At 41.2% G+C, this 22,575-nt stretch overlaps 1 protein-coding gene across 1 annotated transcript in view; it reads right to left on the bottom strand.

The window, feature by feature from the left end:
• The window catches only part of LOC126248345 (short/branched chain specific acyl-CoA dehydrogenase, mitochondrial), a 54,415-nt gene extending 32,241 nt beyond the window's left edge, over nucleotides 1-22,174 (bottom strand). The window contains exons 1-3 of the mRNA XM_049949257.1: nucleotides 22,020-22,174; nucleotides 5,058-5,199; nucleotides 673-773 (exon numbers count right to left, since the gene is read on the bottom strand). Coding sequence (XP_049805214.1) covers nucleotides 673-773; nucleotides 5,058-5,199; nucleotides 22,020-22,049 — 273 coding nt within the window. The 5' untranslated portion in view covers nucleotides 22,050-22,174. The remainder of the gene's footprint in view (nucleotides 1-672; nucleotides 774-5,057; nucleotides 5,200-22,019) is intronic.
• Nucleotides 22,175-22,575: the final 401 nt, after the last annotated feature.

Genomic DNA, 22,575 nt, shown 5'->3' on the forward strand with positions numbered 1-22,575 from the left:
TTACTCTTGAGCTCTCAATTAGTTCTTTTATTGTTGTGAAGTGCATAATAAAGCAATTTCTGGTCTATTCCGGGAACTACCAACAGCCCTGAAAAGGCATTTTAATAACATATGTATGTGATGTAAAGTACAAAGTGTGTGTTTAGTATGTGGACTATGTGTGGAAAATGTTGTTCATAAAGTCACCATATAGTGGTGATCCTAAGTGGCAAATAGGCACAATAAAAAGGATGTCACAAAATAAGCTTTTGGCCAACAAGGCCTTTGTCAAAACACACACACACACACACACACACACACACACACACACACGGAAGTCTTACGAAAAAGAGATAATAGTAGTGATCTTTACAGATTGTTTAGCTTCGCGACTGAAATATAATTGCACTATTATGTTTTTACCCCTCAGAAAATTTGATTTTACTCCTTGGGGGTAATTACACCCAGGTTGCGAACAACTCATCTGAAGGATAGTTACTGATTTAATGTTGGTGTAGAAGTATGACAGTAAGGCTATTTGCAACCGACACCTCTGAGCCACAGGGTCACTCCTCACTATCTAACTTGTTTCCTGTGTTTCCAGATGATAGAGACTCTACTGTGATTCTGCAAGACCAGCTCCCAACACTTCACGTTACCAAATAACAGTTAAAATTTTAAATTGCAACAAACCCCATTTTCGAAGAGAGCATCCAGCACACTTTGGTCTATTTTATGTTCTTCATCCATCTTCTTGACAAGAGGTGCTATCTTTTCAGCTGCAAGCCGTGCCACTGCAAGAAAAAGAGGAAAGCCTTAGTCTTTTAGTTTCTACAGACAAAAAGATATATGCATAGTTTTGGGTTGAGTTCTTTATATTATGTTATTTAAAAGCATAAAATGTGATGTAAAACTATCCATTTCCTGGGAAAAAGTCATTGCCATATCACAAGTATCCTGGGATCAGTTTAATGATCTCCAAAATTATTGTAGGGTATCGGATTCTGTAGTGGGCATTTCCCGTCATGTACAGCTTGGAGACAGCTGATTTATTCATTCACTGATTTACAATAAAAAGTTTAGTACAGAAGTCTTGTGCCTGCATCCGGCAGGCTGGGTGGTGAGTTTTGAACCCATAGACCTTCGTGGGCAATGCATTGTCATAAAGATGCCAGTGGTTGCTGTTCCAAGCATGGCACATAAGTGTGGGACCTTGCCTGATCGGCATTCCTGGGTGGTGGAAGTGCAGCTGCATCATGTGCTGGTGCAACATTCTGGCCTAGCTACGCCACTAGAAATGAAGGTTGGTGGTCTGCCATGGCACGCATTGGCAGTGGTGACATCTGGGTATGAACCCGGGCCTCACGTCTGAAAATGCCCAACGGCTTTGTGACAGAGGGCCTTAGCTCGACCCATCCCAAGTAAGTGGTCCCATAGGATGGCGAACAGAGATAGCAGCTCCAGTGTATGGCGAATGAGGAAAGACAGCCTGCTGCAATCACTATCCAATGCCACTTGTCTGTGGATGGCCACTATTTATACGCATCAGGGCAGGCTTGTTGACATGTCCATGCCTGTGTCAGGTACTCCACTTGTTACAATGCTGCCAAACCATCCTGGGTTTTGGTAATGGCTGCACTAGCTGATTACAGCCAGCAGTGCAATTATGGCAATGAGCACTTGCATGATGAGCTCACAACGACCATTAAATGGTACAAATCAACTTAATAGGGCATACCGTGATTCGTTCAGCTCAGTACCGTAGCAGTCCCAAGACTAGAAGCAGTGGATTATGTAGCACTAAAACCAGCACTCTTTACACATTAGGGGCATCCTCAGTTAGAATGCCTTGTGACCTTGGGGTGTGCAGGTAGGTAGATGTAACCACAGTGGAAATTTGCTAATTTCACTGGATCTTACCACTTCCTTCTCCCTTTGGCAAGAGCTGACAGCAACTGAGGCAGAACTTCAGGGGTGCCCTTAAATGGATGAACTCCAGTAGTACGAGTCAGGAGCTGTACTCTTAACACTGACCAGGGACATCACTTCAATTGTGTGATTGAAACCCTAGTATCACATAATGAATTTCTTCGTTTTACTTTTCGAAACATGGGCTGATTAAAATCACCCACTGCGAGGCATGAAGGCAGCTTGGTTTTCCCTTTCTGTGCACCTTCTTGCCTCTCTAGGGCTTTGGCATTTGTGTTCCGCACCTGCTGCCATTTGCCCCTTAAAACAATGGAAAATTCTGGATAGCTGAAACATCCTCACCCAGGGGCAGTTTACATAACTCCAAGGGGGGAGGCATCTTCAAACTACAGACATCATCACAGGCCGACAATCCCATAATCAGATGCATGTTCGAGTTGTAAGCCGCTCAACATATGGCAGTAGAATGTCCCAGTCACTATGGTGACTGTTCACATAATTACTTAACATTCTGTTTTGTCCTGTACACTCACTCTGTTCTCTCATTGACTTGCGGATGCAGTGCCCTTGTCCTCAACTTCTGAATCCCTGAAGAGCCAACATAACTGCTTCATAAAGACATAAAATTAGTATTCTGATCAGTTATCAAGGTTTCCAGAATGCCAAAATTCAAGATTCATTGGTTAACCATTACCTGCACTACTGTCTCCGCTAGTCAATTTGTCACAGCAATCAGATACATAATGCAAAAAGTGACGAATAATGGTTAAAACATGCCTATTCCCCATTGGTATTTGTGTGAAGGGTCAAAGAATATTCATTACCATTATTTGAAACAGTTGCCACGACTCTGCTGTTGGCTATGATCAGTTATTTGTGCACAAGGCACACAGTTTTTCACATTCTGCTTCGTGTTCTGCTTGTGTGTCCACCAGCAATTGTATTGTATTGTATATTTATTGGTCCTGTGAATCATACACTGCACAGGGGTACATAATGATATAGGACAAATCAAATAATTTGCAATGAAGTTTAGCAGAAAAATTGTTGTATGGTTTTCAGTTTAAGAACAACGACATTGCCCCACTTTATCTCAAGCTTCTGCAGCTTTGGGTATGCATCTGTTACTGTACATTGATTTAAATGCCAACAGGCACAACAAAACTGGTATGCCTGAGCTTTTCTTAGATACAATTCCTAATGGCACTCCTAAAGGTCTGGTACTTTCTTCTATAACCCCACCACATAGTTTGGTTTATAAATTCTTCCATAACAGTAGAAGGTAATATGGAACTCTGTATGGATCTTTTTGCACTCTCAGAGGGAATCTTATGCTACATTATAGACTTCCTGGCACTAGCTCGAAAGAATTAAACAATTCCCCATATTTATCTAACAACTTATCCATCTCTTCCTTCTAAATGTGATACTTTTCCCCACAGTGTGGCTAGACATAGATTGTCTTGCCTTATACTGTTCTGTATTCATATCCCTATCTATCTCTTCTTCCTCTGGTACCTCTAATAGGTTGGCCATCAGTGCATCTCATCATAGCTCTACTTCCATTGAAGCAAAATTATCCATGCTGATAGACACTACCCAGCTTCTATCAACCTCTTACACATACGATAAACTATGGCAAACAAAACACTGATTTGTCCAGTTCTTCATTTCCCACTAACGGTTCTATTACACACAACATATTGAGGCTACCCAGACTAATTTCCCTTTACCTTGCAGTATATTATCCTGCAAGTCAATTCTAAGGGACCATGCACACCATTTTGGTGGCTTCCTTGATGTTGGGGTATGCCTTGTGGCATTTCAGTATTCTGAGCAGTAGTACCTAAACAGAGTTGCATACCATCCAGGTGCCATTCCAGATCGACTTCAGTGTGATGTTTACAGAGAAAATCCAGTCCTAGTATGAAATCATAGCTGTTGCAACTTGAGGAACTACTTCCACACGAGTCCAGTAGTCTTTTTCCTACTCAGAAGTTCATTAACGCCAAAATGAATGAATGAACATTATCCCGCCTGTGCCAATCAGTTTACAATGAGGTGGGGTTCAAATTTCTTATCCCAAATACACCCAGACTAGCCACAAATATCTGTGATCCTGTATCCAATAAAAAACTTACATAGCCTTCCTCCTACAAAGTCCATCATGCACTAATCCGCTACTAATTCCACACACAGATCTCCAGCACTGCACTACACCACACTACTGGGACTGCTGCACAGGTCACAGTGTTCCTGCTTATGTTTACTGTCCGGGTGTGAATCCCATCCTGTGTCAATCTACTTTGTTCCTGTGGAAACCTGTGTTGATATCCCCACTCTGAGCTTCCAGTCTTCTTACATCTTCCACATTGGGGTTCCCTATAGTTGCACCGAATATGCTGACCACACCGACGTGTGACTCCTGTATTAAAAACCACCCTCAAATCCCTAGATATGGTCACTACATCTATTTCTGCAAAAGCTGTCACAGTTGCCATGGCTTTGACTTAGGAAATACTAGCCATACTTTATGGGACATTTCAGCTGACAAACACCATAGAACTGCATACACCACCCTTGCTCTGCCTCTTGACGAATGTCTTTGCTGGTGCTATCAATAATTTCATCAAGTTATACCACCAATAAGCTTTCGAAATGTGGTGCTACAGAAGAATGCTGAAGATAAGGTGGGTAGATCACGTAACTAATGAGGAGGTATTGAATAGGATTGGGGAGAAGAGAAGTTTGTGGCACAACTTGACTAGAAGAAGGGATCGGTTGGTAGGACATGTTTTGAGGCATCAAGGGATCACAAATTTAGCACTGGAGGGCAGCGTGGAGGGTAAAAATCGTAGAGGGAGACCAAGAGATGAATACACTAAGCAGATTCAGAAGGATGTAGGTTGCAGTAGATACTGGGAGATGAAGAAGCTTGCACAGGATAGAGTAGCATGGAGAGCTGCATCAAACCAGTCTCAGGACTGAAGACCACAACAACAACAATACCACCAATCTTCAAATTTCTCAAATAGAGCTTCATAACTAAACAATTCTTAGATACACATTGCATATTGATCTTAGAATTTAAGAAAGTTCTGCTTTCTGATAGACATAAATTAAGACAATAGTTTATTAGAAAAACTAACCTGTTTCCTTCATCATTTGTTCCTCATCTGTGAAATCATAAAGAGAGGTCGGTTTTGAGACTGCCTCCACACCATCTGATAGAGACCTCTGGCACTGACGTATCTGTGGAGACAGCCTCAACCCATTTCTAGCATACAACACCTGCAACATACAAAGCAAATAAGAGGTGGTTTAATATTTTTATATTCTGCTTAGGCTATTATAAATAGTGGTGTTGATAATTGAACTTAGCAAGACTGTGAATTTAAGTTTAAACAAAGAAATCTTATGTAATGCATAATGTTTCAAGCACTGATACCTATTCATTAGTGCCTTTTGATTTCAACATTAACAAAAATCTGAATGTGCCAGAGCAAACTGATATACTATCTGGATACTTTTTCCACTGCCTCCAATCAGCAGTCAGAAGAATTCTGCCAAGTACATATGTATGTACATGTGCATGAGAGAGAGAAATTTGTTACCAGTACACAGGAAGTCAAACAGGGATAAAATACAGTCAAATAGAAGTAATACAGGAGTGGATTTAATAATGAAAAAGAAAATAGGAATGTGGGTAAGCTACTATGACCAGCATAGTGAATGTATTATCATAGCCAGGATAGACAAGAAGGCCATACTCACAACAGTGATACAAGATTACAGGCCAACTAGCTGAGGAACCAGAATGAGATAGTAGAAAATGGAAGAGAAGGAAAAATAGTAGGTGAATATGGACTGGGGGGTAAGGAATGCAAGAGGAAACCGACTGGTACAATTTTGCACAAAGCATAATTTAATCATCACTAACACTTTGTTTAAGAATCTTGAAAGAAAGTTGTACACATGGAAGAGATCTGGAGACACCAGATGTTTTCAGACTGATAACAAGACGCAGATTTCAGAACCAGATTTCAAAGTGTAAATCATTTCCAAAGGCAGATGTGGACTCTGGCCACAATAATGTAGGAAATTAAGGAGATGGGACCTGAAAAAGTTGAAAGAACCAGAGGTTGAGAGTTTTAGAGGGAGCATTAGGCAACAGATGACTAGAACAGGGGAAAGGAATACAGTAGAAGATAAAGGGTGGCTTTAAGGGATGGAATAGTGAGGACAGAAGAGGAGCAAATAGGTAAAAGAAAAGGTCTAGTAGAAATTCTTGGATAGGACAAGAGAGGTTGAATTTAACTAATGAAAGGAGAAAACATAAAAATGCAGCAAATGAAGCAAACAAAAGGGAATACAAATGCTTAAAAAGACTGACAGGAAGTGCAAAATGGCTAAGCAGGATTGGCTACAGGACAAATGTAAGGATTTAGAAGCATATTTCACCAAGTTGGTTTGTTGGTTGGTTTAAAAGAGAGGGGGGAGGGGGACCAAACTGAGAGGTCTCATCAGTCCCTTGTTCAGTGTAGAACAATACCCAAGGAAAAGAAGAAAACAATGAAGACTTACAGCACAATAACAGGAGAAAGGAAGAACCACAAGAACATCAGAAGGTCAACAAACACTACAATGGACAAAACAGGGCAAGAAAACCACAGACACACGCAAGAAACAGGGAGAAGAGATTAAAAACAAGAAAGCAGATTACCACAGCTGTCTGACCACGAGAGTAAAAAAAGGAGAAGCCAGCCACTCGGCAACATATTACAACCTCCACCCTAAAAGCCCTAGGGTGGAGGACACAGAGGGACAAAGGACATGCACTAAAACTCAGATCAAACGATAAAACCCACCCTCACGGCTACAATGTAAAACTAAAGCTGCTGTTAAGGCATCATTACCCAACACCAAAGGTAGAGTGCTGGAAAAGTTAAAAGTCCGCCGCAGAGCGGCAGAAAGTGGGCAAACCAGCAAGAGGTGGATACTGCCAATGTGGAGCCAACAAAGGACAACTGATTCCCTGTGAGAAGCCTGCAGGGAAGACTTCCACACATTCACAGTCTCCTTAATGACATGCAGTTTGTTGTGCACACTGTTATGCCACTCCGGCTCCCAAAGCCGAAAAACCTTGAGGCTTAAGACAGAACGCAGCTCAGTTTCAGAGATGCCCATCTCCAGGAGCAATTTCCGCATAGCCTGTTTGGCCAGCCTGGTAGCAAGTCCTTTGCCTGGGATTCCGGCGTGTCCTGGGGTCCACACAAACACCACTGAATGACTGGACCATTCCAAGGCGGAGATGGACTCTTGGATGTTCGCTACCAAAGGATGGCGAGGGTAACACTGGTCGATAGCTTGTTAGCTGCTCAGGGAGTCAGAACAGACAAGAAACAACTCACCAGAACAGGAACGGTTCACGAGATATGGTCACAAGCTCTGCAGTGAATACATTGCAGCCAGCGGGCAAGGAATGCTGTTAAATGTGGCCTCTGTGGACATGGGCAAAGCCAACATTACCATCAGCCATCGAGCCATCTGTGTAATAAACTTCAGAGCTCCGGAACTCGTTCTAAAAGCTCCCGATGCTGGGCGAATGCCACAGGGGTGCACTCGGTCGAGTAAACGCAAGGCTGAGGGTGCCACCGAACCGTAAACCAGATTCCCATACTCAAAGCGGGATTGAACAAGGGCTCTGTTGAGATGCAGCAGCGTAGAGCAATTTACACCCCAGTTGGTGTTGCTCAGGCAGCGGAGGGCCTTGAGGTGCTACCAGCACTTCTGTTTAAGCTGATGAAGGTGAGGTAGCAAAGTCAATCAGGCATCGAAAACCAGTCCTAAGAATCAGTACATCTCCACTTCAGTGAGTGGATCGACATTAAGACTAAGTTCAGGTTCCGGATGAACGGTATGGCGCCGACAGAAGTGCACGACACATGACTCTGCAGCTGAAAACTGGAAGCCATGGACTAGAACCCATGACTGTGCCTTGTGAATGGCTCCCTGTAGGCACCACTCAGCAACACCAGTACTGGCCAGAGCAATACGAAATGCAGAAGTAATCCACATACAGGGAAGGGGAGACTGACAGCCCTACAGCTGCTGCTAGGCCGTTAATAGCCACTAAAAATAGAGAGACACTCAATGTGGAGCCCTCCAGAACGCCATTCTCCTGAATACAGGGGGATTATTGGAGGCACCAACTTGGACACGGAAAGTATGGAGCGACAGGAAGTTTTGGATAAAAATCGGGAGAGGGCCCCAGAGATCCCACTCATACAATGTGGCAAGGATATGATGTCACCAGATTACGTAGTATGCTTCACGTAAGTCAGAAAAGACGGCAACCAGATGTTAGTGTCTGGAAAAGGCTGTTCGGATGGCAGACTCAAGGGACACAAGATTAGCAGTGGTAGAGCGACCCTGGCGGAAGCTGCCCTGACATGGAGCCAGTAGGCCACGTGACTTCAGGACCCAACCCAACTGCCAACACACCACAGGTTCTAACAGCTTACAGAGAACGTTGGTGAGGCTGATGGACCGATAGCTATCCACATCAAGTGGATTTTTACCGGTTTTTAGTATCGGAATGATGGTGCTCTCGCACCATTGCGATGAAAAGATGTCATCGCGCCAGACCTGGTTCAAGATGATCAGGAGATATCACTTATAGTCAGACGAGAAATGTTTAATCATCTGACTGTGGATGCAATCTGGCCCAGGAGCTGTCTCGGGGCAATGTGCAAGGGCGCTGAGGAGCTTGCACTTTGTAATTGGGGTGTTATATGGTTCACTGTGGTGCGTAGTAAACGAGAGGACTTTCCTTTCCATCCGCCGTTTGAGGGTGGAAAAGATTTGGGGGGTAGTCCTCCAATGCATAGGCTCGTGCATAGTGCTCAGCCAAGTGCTTGGCAATCTTGTGTGTCAGTAGAGAGCACGCCATTCACGTTAACGCCAGGGACACCTGTTGAGGTCTGGTACCCAAAAAGACATCTGATCTTTGTCCAGACTTGGGAAGGTGACATATGGCACCCAATGGTCGGGACCTACCTCTCCCAATACTCCTGTTTCCGTCATTTTATAAGCAGGCGAACACGAGCACAGAGCCGCTTAAAGGCTGTTAGGTGCTCTAGGGAAGGGTGCTGCTTATGTCACTGTAGAGCTCGCCGACACTCTTTAATTGCCTCAGCGATTTCCGGCAACCACCAAGGCACTGTCTTCGCCAGGGGGCACCCTAGAGAACGACGGACCGCATTTTCCGCTGCTGAAATTATCATTGTAGTGACCTGCACAATCACAACATCGATGTCACCATGTGGGGGAGATTCAACGGTGACAGTAGAGGTGAAGGCTGCCCAGTCTGCATTGTTCAAAGCCCATCTGTGTAGATGTCTGTGGGCATGATGCCAGGGGAGTGACAGGAAGATGGGGAAGTGGTCACTACCGCACAGGTCATCATGTGCTCATCTGGGCTGCAAATTGATCAATCAACGGCCAAGTAACTACCATGAGCCACACTAAAATGTGTGGCGGCCCCAGTATTTAAGAGGCAGAAGTCTAGTTGGGACAGTAAATTTTCAACATCTCTGCCATGGCCAGTAAACATGGTGCTACCCCACAAGGGATTATGGGCGTTAAAATCTCCCAATAGTAGGAAAGGTTCAGGGAGATGGTCAAGCAGTGCAGCCAATACGTTCAGCAGTAGTGCACCACCTGGAGGGAGATATACATTGCAGACAGTTATTTCCTGTGTCGCCCATATCCTGACAACCACAGCTTCAGGAGGAGTTTGAAGAGGCACAGGTTCACTACTTACTGAGTTCAGGACATGAGCGCAAACTCCACCTGACACTAATAGATTCACTACAGTTCTTGTAATATCCCCTGTATCCGCGAAGTCCAGGGGTCTGCATTGCTGGGAACCAGGTTTCCTGGAGGGCAATGCAGAAAGCAGGTATAAAGCTTAAAAGTCGATGATCGTGAGACTGGGAAGGCACGAGACAATGAGGCAGTCTGTGCATCAGGGTCACCTGCTGCCACTGACTTATTTCGTGAAAAGGCTATATCCATTGTGTCTGAGGGTCTGGCGAGATCTAGGTCCTCAGCGGACGCCAGAATCTTCACCTTATCCTCAGACGCAGAGCTTGTAGGCAGCGGTGGCGTGGGTGCCACAGCAATTCCCTTGGTCTTGGGGGTCTTCTTTCTGGATTTCTCTTGCTGATCCTTGGGTTTCTCTGGCTGGGAGGGCTTCACCAATTCAGTCTCTGGGACTGAGGATGATTGTGAAGCCCAACGACCAGCTGCTTTTGGGCACTTCAGCCACTGGTGGGTGTCATCTTTTCCACTAGCAAAAACCTGGGAAACGAGTGACCCATGGGGCCCCTTCCTAGTGAGAGGAGCCGAAGATGTCTTACGCTTCTCGAGCTGAGAAGTGGGGACTGGTGTTCCCGATGGTTGGGGGGACAGTGCTCCCGAGGTAGGTGGTGTGGGAGCAACAGGGAGGGAAGTGCCCTCACCATCAAGGGGGCAGGTGGAGTCTGACAGCCGAATGGAACTTGCAGAACTGATGGGGCTATAACTGTTCTCGTAGCGGCGACATAAGAGGAGGTCATAACCACAGGATGTAGGCGCTTAAAGTTCCTCTTGGCCTCAGTGTAGGTTAGTCGGTCCAGGGTCTTGTATTTAATGATTTTCCTTTCTCGCTGTAAAATACTGCAGACTGGTGAGCAGGGGAATGATGCTCTCTGCAAATGGAACAGATGGGAGGCGGGGTACTTTGAGTATTGGGATGTGACGGACATCCACAATCTCAACATGTGATACTGGAAGTACAGCGGGAAGATTTATGGCTGAACTTCCAGCACTTAAAGCACTGCATTGGGGGAGGGATATATGGCTTGACATCACAGTGGTTGAGCATCACCTTGACCTTCTTGGGTAATGTGTCACCCTTGAAGGCGAAGATGAAGGCACCTGTGGCAACCTGATTATCCCTATGACCCCAATGGATGCGCTGGACAAAATGAACCATCATCGCTCTAAGTTGGCGCGCAGCTCGTCGTCAGACTGCAAAAGAAAGTCCCTGCAGAATATAATACCCTGAACCATAGTTAAGCTCTTATGAAGCATGACGGTAATGGAAACGTCCCCCAGATTGTCACAAGTGAGTAACGCCCGTGACTGGGCAGAGGATGCCGTTTTTATCAAGACTAACCCTGACTTGAAGCTTCATCAAGACAAAGGAGTCCCCCATCAGCTCTCATACATATGAGGTATCGGGGCGAATGAAGTTCGCTGCCACCCTTAGCCTGGCATTCCTCCCATAGTGAGGCCAGGGAGGGGGACGATTTAGGATCATACTTCCTTGCTTTGTACTGAGACTTTGAATGCTTAGAGACTGCCAGCATTTGATCACCAGCAAGTGATGACATGGTACACTTCATCACGTGTCATCCGCCCTGATGCCACCCACTCCGACCAGGGGCCCTCCCCATGGGCGCCACCCAACCACAGCAAAGGCCACCTGGCAGGATGGCCATTGCTGGGAGTCCTGATGCCCCAGGGTGACGGGCATCTACTCCTTGGCATACATGGTGAGTTAATGGTGCAGGCATCAGCAGAGCTATCCCTGTGTAGTCACGGGTCTACAGCCAACAGGGTACATGGTGGTTCCACCACAACAGACTGGCTACCATGCTAGATATGAGGTGCAAAGAATTCCATGATCATTTTCGGTGCAGAAAAGACATTGAATAGTGGGTGGAGGTAAACGCACTCATGAAAGTGTCCTCACTCAAAATATGGAGGACGAGCAGGACTGTAATGCCACGCCGAGAAAGTGGGCTAAAGATCTCAATGCACAATGGACACGATGCACCACGTAAGGCGCTCTTCCCCAATTGGCTCCCTCTTCAGGAAAATTTTGAAAAATGGGGGTCAAACCCTACAGGGGACAATCGCATAAAGGCCGAAAGGTATGAGACTCCTTTCAGTCACCTCTTACAACAGGCAGGAATACTTCAGGCCTATCCTAACCCCCGGGCCTGCAGGGGGGATTTCATTAGGAGAAAAAATAGACAAGGCCTACAGGAAAATTAATGACGCCTTTTCAAAAAAAGAGAAACAGCTGTGTGAATACCAAAAACACAGATGAAAAACCAGTCTGAAGCAAAGAAAAGAAAGCTGATAGGGGAAGGGTCTAGACAAGGAAGCTAAACTTGAAGACAATATTACAGAAATGGAAGAGGATATAAATTAAGATGATATGAGAGATACGATCCTGCAAGAAGAATGTGACAAAAACATTGAAAGGTCTTAATTCAAAATAAGACCCCAGTTGTAGATGACATACCATCAGAACTACTGATAACCTCAGGAGGGCCGGACATGACAAATTCTTTCCATCTGGTATACAAGATGTATGACGTAGGCGAAATACCCTCTCACTTCCAGAAGAATTTAATAGTTCCTATTCCAAAGAAAGCAGTTGCTGTCAGGTGTGAAAATTACTGAACAATCAGTTTAGCAAGTCTTGGTTGTAAATACTAACGTGAATTCTTTACAGAAGAAGAATGGAAAAACTTGTAGAGGCCAACATTGGTGAAGATCTGTCGGAAGACAAGGCAAAACTGATCCTACAACTTATGTAAGAAGATAGTTTAAGAAAGGCAAACCTACATTTAGAGCATTTGTAGACTTGGAAAAAGCTTTTGACTATGTTGACTGGAATAGGCCTAATCACTTTGAAATTTTTGAAGGCAGCATGGGTACAATAGAGGAAGTGAAAGGCTGTTTACAACTTGTATAGAAACCAGACAGCAGAAGAGTGGAGGAGCATGAAAGGGAAGCAGTGACTGAGAAGGGAATGAGACAGGGTTGCCTATCCTTTATGTTATTCAATCTGTACCTTGAGCAAGCAGTAAAGGAAACCAAAGAAAAATTTGTGATAGTAATTAAAGTTCAGTGATAAAAGAAGAACTCTGAGGTTTGTCAGCAGCATTGTAATCCTGTGAGACACAGCAAAGAACTTGGAAGTTTAGTTGAACGGAATGGACAGGGTCTTGGAAGGAGGATAGAAGATGAACATCAACAAATGCGAAACAAGGATAACGGAATGTAGTTGAATTAAATCAGGCAATGCTAAGGGAATTAGATTAGGAAACAAGACACTTAAGATAGTAGATGAGTTTTGCTATTTGGGCAACATAATAACTGACAATGACCGAAGTAGAGAGGATATAAAAGGTAGACTCGCAATGGCAAGGAAAGCATTTCTGAAGAAGAGAAATTTGTTAACATCGAATATAGATTTAAGTGCTAGGAAGTCTTTTCTGGAGTTATTTGTCTGAAGTGTAGCTGTGTATGGAAGTGACATGGACGATTCACAGTTTAGACAAGACGAGAATAGAAACTTTTGAAATGTAGTGCTACAGAAAAATGCTGATGATCAGATGGGTACACCAAGTAACTAATGAGGTAGTACTGACCAGAACTGGGGAGAGAGGAAGTTTGTGGCACAACTTGACCCAGAAACAGTTGATAGGATATATTCAGAGACATCAAGGATTCACCAATTTAGTACTGGAGGGAAGTGTGGGAGATAAAAATCATAGAGGGAGGCCAAGATGATAATACAGCACGCACATTAATACAGATGTCGGTTGCAGTACTTATTCGGAGATGATGTGGCTCACACAGGATAAGGTTGGAGAGCTGCATCAAACCAGTCTTCAGACTGAAGATCAGAACAACAGAGAAAATATCCTAACAGTGAATTTAAGTAGGCAGAAGTAACATTCTAAACCTAAATAATGTAATAGAGACGAAGATATTACTCAGTATGAGTGCAATTGATCAATGAAACCATTAATGTTGTGAATATGGTATTCTCATTCGTCCATTAAGAAATTCAATATGGAACTGTGCTGAACAGTGCACACATGCATACGCGTACGCAAAACACCACCACCTATTACTACTGCATATTCGGTAATTATATGGAGTAGAATGAATTGTTAAGTAGACACGATTTTAGTTTGTTTTTGAAGTTAATTTTATTATGTTATTAAATACTTTAACACTCTGGGTATCTTGCCAAAGAATTTTATAACTGAATACCGTACTCTTCACTGTGTCATGATGAGGCTGAGTGATTGACAGTGTGAATCATTTTTTCTTCTACTATTACATTCATGAATATTACTCATGTTTTTGAATTGTGATCGACTGTTGACAAGAAACTTCATAAGGGAGTAACACACAGTAAAGCCGCTGTCAGTATGACCAAATGCTGTCTAAAAGAGGGTCTGGATTGAACACCCCACTACACACTTCTTTCCAACAGATACCAGCATCTTACAGTTTCAAAAGTTGCTACATTTTGGGTCTGCAAAGAACTGGATCATTTGAAGTGTCACACTCAATCTGAAAGATTGCTTGCATGTGTTTGTAACTACTACCAGACCGCCAACACATTGCAAACACAACTGCAATTCTGTGGCCAACATTGGTACTGCATGACACCAAATGCATGCTTGTTTCTATTTACATTTGGAGGTAATAACTCTGCTGCTGCCTGCCATGTTGCTGATTCAACATGGACTGATTAAGGCATCAAACTGTGCAGCTATCATACGATACTGAGAAGGGCCCCGGGAATGTGACAAATTTTCCTCTAAAAATTCCTAAATTATAAAAAATACTAAGTTATAGTGAGACTCCTTCCAATATTAGCAAATACAGGAAGAATACGGTGGAGAGGAACAAAATATAGAAAAACGGTAATATTTTGGGAGAGTTGCCAAATAAAGTTTATAAGACAATGTGTTTTGATTTTTAAAAACTTATTTCCTTTATGTTTTACATGAGCCAAATGAAACTGAGCACACAATGGATAAGGAATGAACAAGTTTACGACAATGCAATTCTGCATGAGATAAAACAAATTCTAACTACTATTACTTAGCAACAGTACAATTCCTTGTAGTATAAAAAGAGGAAACACCAGTCACGGTAAAAGGCTTTGAACTGGTGTCATAACATGGAAACATGGACAATGTCACGAAATTTTCAGTAATGCACTTTTATATACCTAGACTTCAGATAAACAGTGTGCGAGTACATCTAGTACCAAGTAGGGGTGTGCTAATAATGATGTGCAGCAACAGTATTATTATCATTATTATTAAAATTATTATTCTTATCATCTCTTTCCTTTCACAGACGTTATGTCTGGTTAAAAATGGAAAGTGACGCGGACCTTAATCAAGTGTGACTTCCTTTTAACTGTACGGTATTATGTTACATTGCATTTAAGAACTTTCGGGTAATTGAACATGTATCAATAATTACAGATTTCTGTAGTTGTATATATACGTTTGGATGTAGCTGTATTGCCTTGATGTACTGGTGGATATTGTGTGGTATGACTCCTGTAGTTGATAGTATAATTGGTATAATGTCAACTTTATCCCGATGCCACATGTCCTTGACTTCCTCAGCCAGTTGGATGTATTTTTCAATTTTTTCTCCTGTTTTCTTCTGTATGTTTGTTGTATTGGGTATGGATATTTCGATTAGTTGTGCTAATTTCTTCTTTTTATTGGTGAGTATGATGTCAGGTTTGTTATGTGGTGTTGTTTTATCTGTTATAATGGTTCTGTTCCAGTATAATTTCCAGTACATTTTGTGGTGCATACTTGTATGTGGGAACGTGTGGTTTTATTACTTTATGTTGTATTGCATGTTGTTGATGTATTATTTTTGCTACATTGTCATGTCTTCTGGGGTATTCTGTATTTGCTAGTATTGTACATCCACTTGTGATGTGGTCTACTGTTTCTATTTGTTGTTTGCAAAGTCTGCATTTATCTGTTGTGGTATTGGGATCTTTAATAATATGCTTGCTGTAATATCTGGTGTTTATTGTTTGATCCTGTATTGCAATCATGAATCCTTCTGTCTCACTGTATATATTGCCTTTTCTTAGCCATGTGTTGGATGCGTCTCGATTGATGTGTGGCTGTGTTAGATGATACGGGTGCTTGCCATGTAGTGTTTTCTTTTTCCAATTTACTTTCTTCGTATCTGTTGATGTTATGTGATCTAAAGGGTTGTAGAAGTGGTTATGAAACTGCAGTGGTGTAGCCGATGTATTTATATGAGTGATTGCTTTGTGTATTTTTCTAGTTTCTGCTCGTTCTATAAAGAATTCTCTTAAATTGTCTACCTGTCCATAATGTAGGTTTTTTATGTCGATAAATCCCCTTCCTCCTTCTTTTCTGCTTAATGTGAATCTTTCTGTTGCTGAATGTATGTGATGTATTCTACATTTGTGGCATTGTGATTGTAAGTGTATTGAGTGCTTCTAGGTCTGTGTTACTCCATTTCACTACTCCAAATGAGTAGGTCAATATTGGTATAGCATAAGTATTTATAGCTTTTGTCTTGTTTCTTGCTTTCAGTTCTGTTTTCAGTATTTTTGTTAGTCTTTGTCTATATTTTTCTTTTAGTTCTTCTTTAATATTTGTATTATCTATTCCTATTTTTTGTCTGTATCCTAGGTATTTATAAGCACCTGTTTTTTCCATCGTTTCTATGCAGTCGCTGTGGTTATCCAATATGTAATCTTCTTGTTTAGTATGTTTTCCCTTGACTATGCTATTTTTCATACATTTGTCTGTTCCAAAAGCCATATTTATATCATTGCTTAATAGTTCTGTTATCTTTAGTAATTGGTTGAGTTGTTGATTTGTTGCTGCCAGTAGTTTTAGATCATCCATGTATAACAAATGTGTGATTTTATGTTGGTATGTTCCAGTAATATTGTATCCATAATTTGTATTATTTAGCATGTTGGATGGTGGGTTCAGAGCACGGCAGAACCAGAAAGGACTTAATGAGTCTCCTTGGTATATTCCACGCTTAATCTGTATTGGCTGTGATGTGATATTATTTGAATTTGTTTGGATATTAAGTGTGGTTTTCCAATTTTTCATTACTATGTTTAGGAACTGTATCAATTTAGGATCTACTTTGTATATTTCCAATATTTGTAGTAACCATGAGTGAGTTACACTATCAAAAGCTTTTTGGTAATCAATGTATGTGTAGTGTAGTGACCTTTGTATAGTTTCAGCTTGATATATCACCTCTGCATCTATTATCAGTTGCTCTTTACATCCTCGTGCTCCTTTGCAACAGACTTTTTGTTCTTCATTTATAATTTTGTTCTGTGTTGTATGTGTCATTAATTTCTGTGTAATGACTGAAGTTAAAATTTTGTATATTATTGGTAGGCATGTTATGGGGCGATATTTAGCTGGGTTTGCTGTGTCATCTTGATCTTTTGGTTTCAGATAAGTTATTCCATGTGTAAGTTTATCAGGGAATGTGTATGGGTCTGCAATGTAACTGTTAAATAATTTAGTTAGATGTTAATGTGTTGAGGTGAACTTCTTTAGCCAGAAATTTGCTATTTTATCTTTTCCAGGGGCTTTCCAATTGTGAGTAGAATTAATTATTATTGTTGTTGTTGTTGTTATTAACATAAGGATGTAACAACGATTGGGTATAATTCCAAATTACCTATTATAGGCTAGTTGTTAACTGGACCGGCAGAACAGAGATACTTCTCGAGCACCTTTGTTTGACACGAAATTTGGCTGTTAACTTCGACTCAATGTTAAATTGGTTTGCAAGATATTAAAGAGCTTGCCCCAGGCCGTATATTATAAACACTATCGGCAATAGAAAATATGTCCAGACACAGATAGGTTCTACATTCTTTGTAATAAAACAATGAAGTTGCAATATCTGCCTTATGTCAGTAACTTGTAATGGCAATGAAGTTACATTCTTTCACACATTAAATTTTCTTTAAGGAAATAGTGATGAACCAGTAGCCGCTCGATTGTGTTCTATTGTAAGTATTCTAGTACCAATTTTACACAAACAAACTGTCCACATAAACACTACAGATCGTTCAAAGTAAGATGGTGTTTTGACTAAATATGGTTCTTTCAAAAACTGTAGGTATTATTTCAAGAGAGCTCCTATAATATATCAGAACAAGCCAGACTCTTCACGTCTACAAATTTCCTGAAAGCCACACTAAGTCTTGAAGTTACTTCTCTCTCCTTACACTTACATTCCCAAAATTTGATATTTGCAATCAAATAAATGCATCATTTACATATTTATGTTTCTTTTAATTGCCACAACTGGTTTTGGCCCCCCCTGAGGCCATTTTCCAGAGCTAGTACATCTATCATTGCAGGAGTACACTGACAAACATCTGTGCCATGGGGGCAGGTGGAGAGGGGCTTTGAAAAGTTTTTTAAAGAATAGTTACCATGGCAATTTATGGCGCGTAAATTAAAAATATATTTTTGCAAGCACAGAGTCAAGACACTGTCTGAAAGTTTGGCATTATTCATACACTGCATTCAAAAAGTGAAATTGTAAAGTCTTTGGAGTCTGAGGTTGCAAACTTCTGTTCCAAGAAATATGCACTTCTGTAAGTCTGAGTAATGTTCCTAACAAGAATTCATGGGAGTAGCATCACAACAATTTTGTTTTTATTAAGAAGTAAAACTGGTAAACAATATATGGTGTGAGGTCCTCCACATGAGTACTTTTAAATGTTCGTTAAATTTCAGTTACAAAATAAATCATGCCAATTTACAGGTTGTCGATGCTATTAAATACCTAGGGATTACAACTACGAATAACTTAAATTGGAACAATCACATACAAAATGTTGTGGGGGAAGGCAAACTGAAGACAGTATTCTGTTGGCAGAACACTTAGAAGATCTGACAAATGTACTAAGAGAGTAATACGTGCAATAAGTGAGTTGCAGTGGCAACCATTAAAACGAATGCGTTTTTCACTGCAGTGAGATTTTTTCATAATATTTCAATTGACAACTTTCTCCTCCAAATGAGAAAATATTCTATATAGGGACAAACAACCAGTATAATAAGAGAAATGTATAGACTACATTTTATCATACATACTATTTGAGAGTGAAATTGTGTGACATAGAAATTGTTTCTCTTTTAAGCCTTATCCATTATCTTATCGTCATCATTGTTACTTCCCCCTTAAGGAGAGTACTAGAACACAATGAGTTTTCACGGCATTTCTTTCTGTTCACTTCTTCTGTGTTTTCTTCCCTTTGGGGACTTGCTGAAATTTGTGTTTTCTGATTTTTTTCCTGTACGTCATGTCTACTGTGGAGATATTTAGGTTCTTGAGGTGTTCCATGGTTTCCTTGGTCGTCACTACATTAAAAATCTTCTTGGTCAGTCTATTTTTGTTTATCCTATTTATATGTCCATGGAAATTTGCCCTTCTTTTCCTGATGTTTGTAATCATCTGTCTGTTACTACAGTTCTTCTGTCCCGTCTCTCTATCCAGATCTCCTTTTTTCTGAAGCAATGCAGATCTTTCTCAGTATTTTCCTCTTGTTTTTCCATCACCTCGACTTTCATTCTCCCCTTGATTACTGTAGTTTCCCCGGCCTACAGGGCCTTTGGTAAGGCCTCTGCACTAAAGTGTCTTAATTTGATACTGATGGAAATTATTATCTAATATACATATTTTACATACGAAACAAACTTAAACATTCCCACAACCTTTATTTGGCATTCACGTTCCTGGGAGAGAGAGAGGGGGGGGGGAGGGCGGCGGCGGGGGGCTAAGAGAGAGAGGAAGAGAGAGAGATACCAGCAACCTTTAAAAGATGGAACTTCCAGACTTCAACATTATTCATGCTGCTGAATTTTGTGAAAAAGAAGCTACCTCCCACCTCACTAAATGTAATCAAAACTGTAAGTAGATAGGCTCACACATTCGAGAAAAAATGCTGAAAGTTTAATTCTGTACCAGAAGGTGTTTTGCCAGTTGAACATTTGTATCAAGCAACCAAAGAATGTGCCTGGCCACACTTGTGATCAGCCTCATGTTTAAATTGATACACATTTGAAAAATGTGTTCAAATGTCTCTGAGCACTATGGGACTTAACAGCTGAGGTCATCAGTCCCCTAGAACTTAGAACTACTTAAACCTAACTAACCTAAGGACATCACACACATCCATGCCCGAGGCAGGATTCGAACCTGCGACCACAGCAGTCTCGCGGTTCCAGACTGAAGTAGCTAGAACCGCTCGGCCAGATATATATTTGATCACATTTAAATTTATCATGATTCAAGAACAGTAAAAGTTAGAGCTGCACCCTAAACTGACAGTTCACCAGAGAACTGGCTCACATGGTGTGGTGAAAGCCATGCATAAGAAAAATGCTTAAACTGATAGTATAAATGTGGCTGTCACTCTAAACATACAGAAGTGTCAGTATATTCCTTTATTTGAATATCTGTGACTTTCAACGAGAGTCTTGTGGGCTTTTAATCTGAGTGAACCCACTGAATCACAAACATACCACTTCATCTTACATGAAGGTGATATCATCCAAACAGCTGAGCAGATGGTATCTTGCTTTGCAGAAAAATCTATAGTGTGGCAAAATTTATGAGTAGACAGTGAACTTAAGTTCCTTATTCATCCTATGAAGAACACATGTTGTGTACCCTATTAAGAGAAAGTGGGTAAAACTTGTGTACTGCACCACCCTTGCATTTTTCACTATGGCACAGATGTAAACATTAGGTTTTGCTACCAGCCAATTTGATACCACAAACAGATTTTCTGCTTTCACACTCATTGTCTTTGCCAACTCTCAATCAAATTGTCACCTTCCATACTATTCTAGACCCTGAGCTGCACTACATATCAGTCTGATATCACACCCAAGATTTAGTCCCCCTTTTTTTTTGGGGGGGGGGAGGAGGAGGCAGGAAGGGGAGGGGGATTGTCCAATACCACACTTTAACATTAAGGTGAGCTATCGTTTGACTCAGCTGTTTCATTATGGTACATGTACAATCAAAATTAACAATTGTATTTTTTTAAACCCTGATGCTGTACGACATTTTGTACTGTAAATCACTGTGTATGATATTACGTATAGGGCCTGTACTGTGTAAGCTTTAATAAGTAGGCTATTTATTGTCTAGATAGTAACAACAACAATATGTCCTACATTATAATATAGAGTCGCACAGGAAGTAATTTCTGCGACCAATGAATGGCCAGAACAAGAAGTCACACAAATGACTTCCAAAATGATACACTGTATCTTATCTCTCAAGACTTCAGGTCTCATACCAATGCAAGCACCTGTCTTTGCTACTTTTTTTAACTGGCACAGTGAAATCAGTCTGTTTACATGAGTCTTAACAAACAGTATTCTGTATCCTCAGAGCGGAGTATACAAAGCTTTCAAAGAACAGCAAGCACAAACTATAAAATCTGCTCCAGTTTTAACAGATTCTTAGCACATAGCTGAAACGTTTCAGTTATTTGAGGACACGGTAGTGCTGGAATATAAACTGTGCCATATGAATCACAATACCCATGTTCACATATGGGATGACATCAGCTCTTATTGGAACCACTGAAGTTACAGGTAATATGAGCAATGTATCCTAGCTGACAGTTAAATTTAATGAAAAATTAATAAACAAAAATTGTTTCAGCGACATGTCAAATTCAATAGTCAATAGAACAATAAACGTAACACTGAACTACTGTAACGACTATGTACGCGCTCTGAATTTCATTTGCATCGGCGCCCCACGTTTCAAAACAGGTTATATACGAACTACCATACTTTCGCGATACACTCTCCACATAAAAGACTAGGGTGTCAAAATAGACGAAAAATAATCTGCTGAATTATGATTCTGGATTTAATCTCGTGTACCATATATTATACTGCTGCGGATATTTCTATTTCTTGCTTTCGTTTATCATCATAAAGCGAGCTATAAATCACAAAATATTACAACAAAATAGATTTTAAAGAAACAACAGGGCTCTATCCCATCATAAAGAAAAACAATATTTTGAAGTACTCTGCTCCCCATTACATAACACGTTCTGCCGGGGAATCATCTTTTATATATATATTATTTTTACTGCAAAAACAATGCTCTTATGATCCAGTACAGTAAACTTTTGCGCTCGTACTTACACATTTACTAAGATGTTTTGCGGCACTCATTCTTCCTTCTTTGCTGCACACGTGTGAACGCACGAAGGCAGGCGTTTTACGCAAATGGAAACAACCTCCTGTTGCTTGCTGTTATCATTCGCGCCCAAGGCCACATGTGTCATAGTCCAACTCTTTTATTATTGGCAATGGACCTTTGTTTACTGTGTTGAGCTTGTTGCCAACCTCTTCTCATTCCTCGCCTGTTTCGTTAGCTGTGTAGTGTGTCACAGTGTGTTACATATTGTTTATTTCTGCTATAAATTGCCGTTGTTCGTTTAGTTTCGTGGCAAATTTGAGAAATGCCCAATATGCAAGATACGAAACAAAACAGCGACTTCACACTATGTCGTTACATCAGTAGCATGTGACTCCCTCTAAATATGTAATTACTGAATTAGGTACAGAAACATCTTCAGATCCTTAGAAACAAACAATGTTTTGATAACGGGCGGATCTTATAACGAGTAATTTTATCTGGAAGTACGGCCAATGCAAGGGCAGCAAAAACGTTATGATGAATACCGTATAGTATTGT

The sequence above is a fragment of the Schistocerca nitens genome, chromosome 1, assembly GCF_023898315.1.
Source record: "Schistocerca nitens isolate TAMUIC-IGC-003100 chromosome 1, iqSchNite1.1, whole genome shotgun sequence".
Classification (NCBI taxonomy): domain Eukaryota; kingdom Metazoa; phylum Arthropoda; class Insecta; order Orthoptera; family Acrididae; genus Schistocerca; species Schistocerca nitens.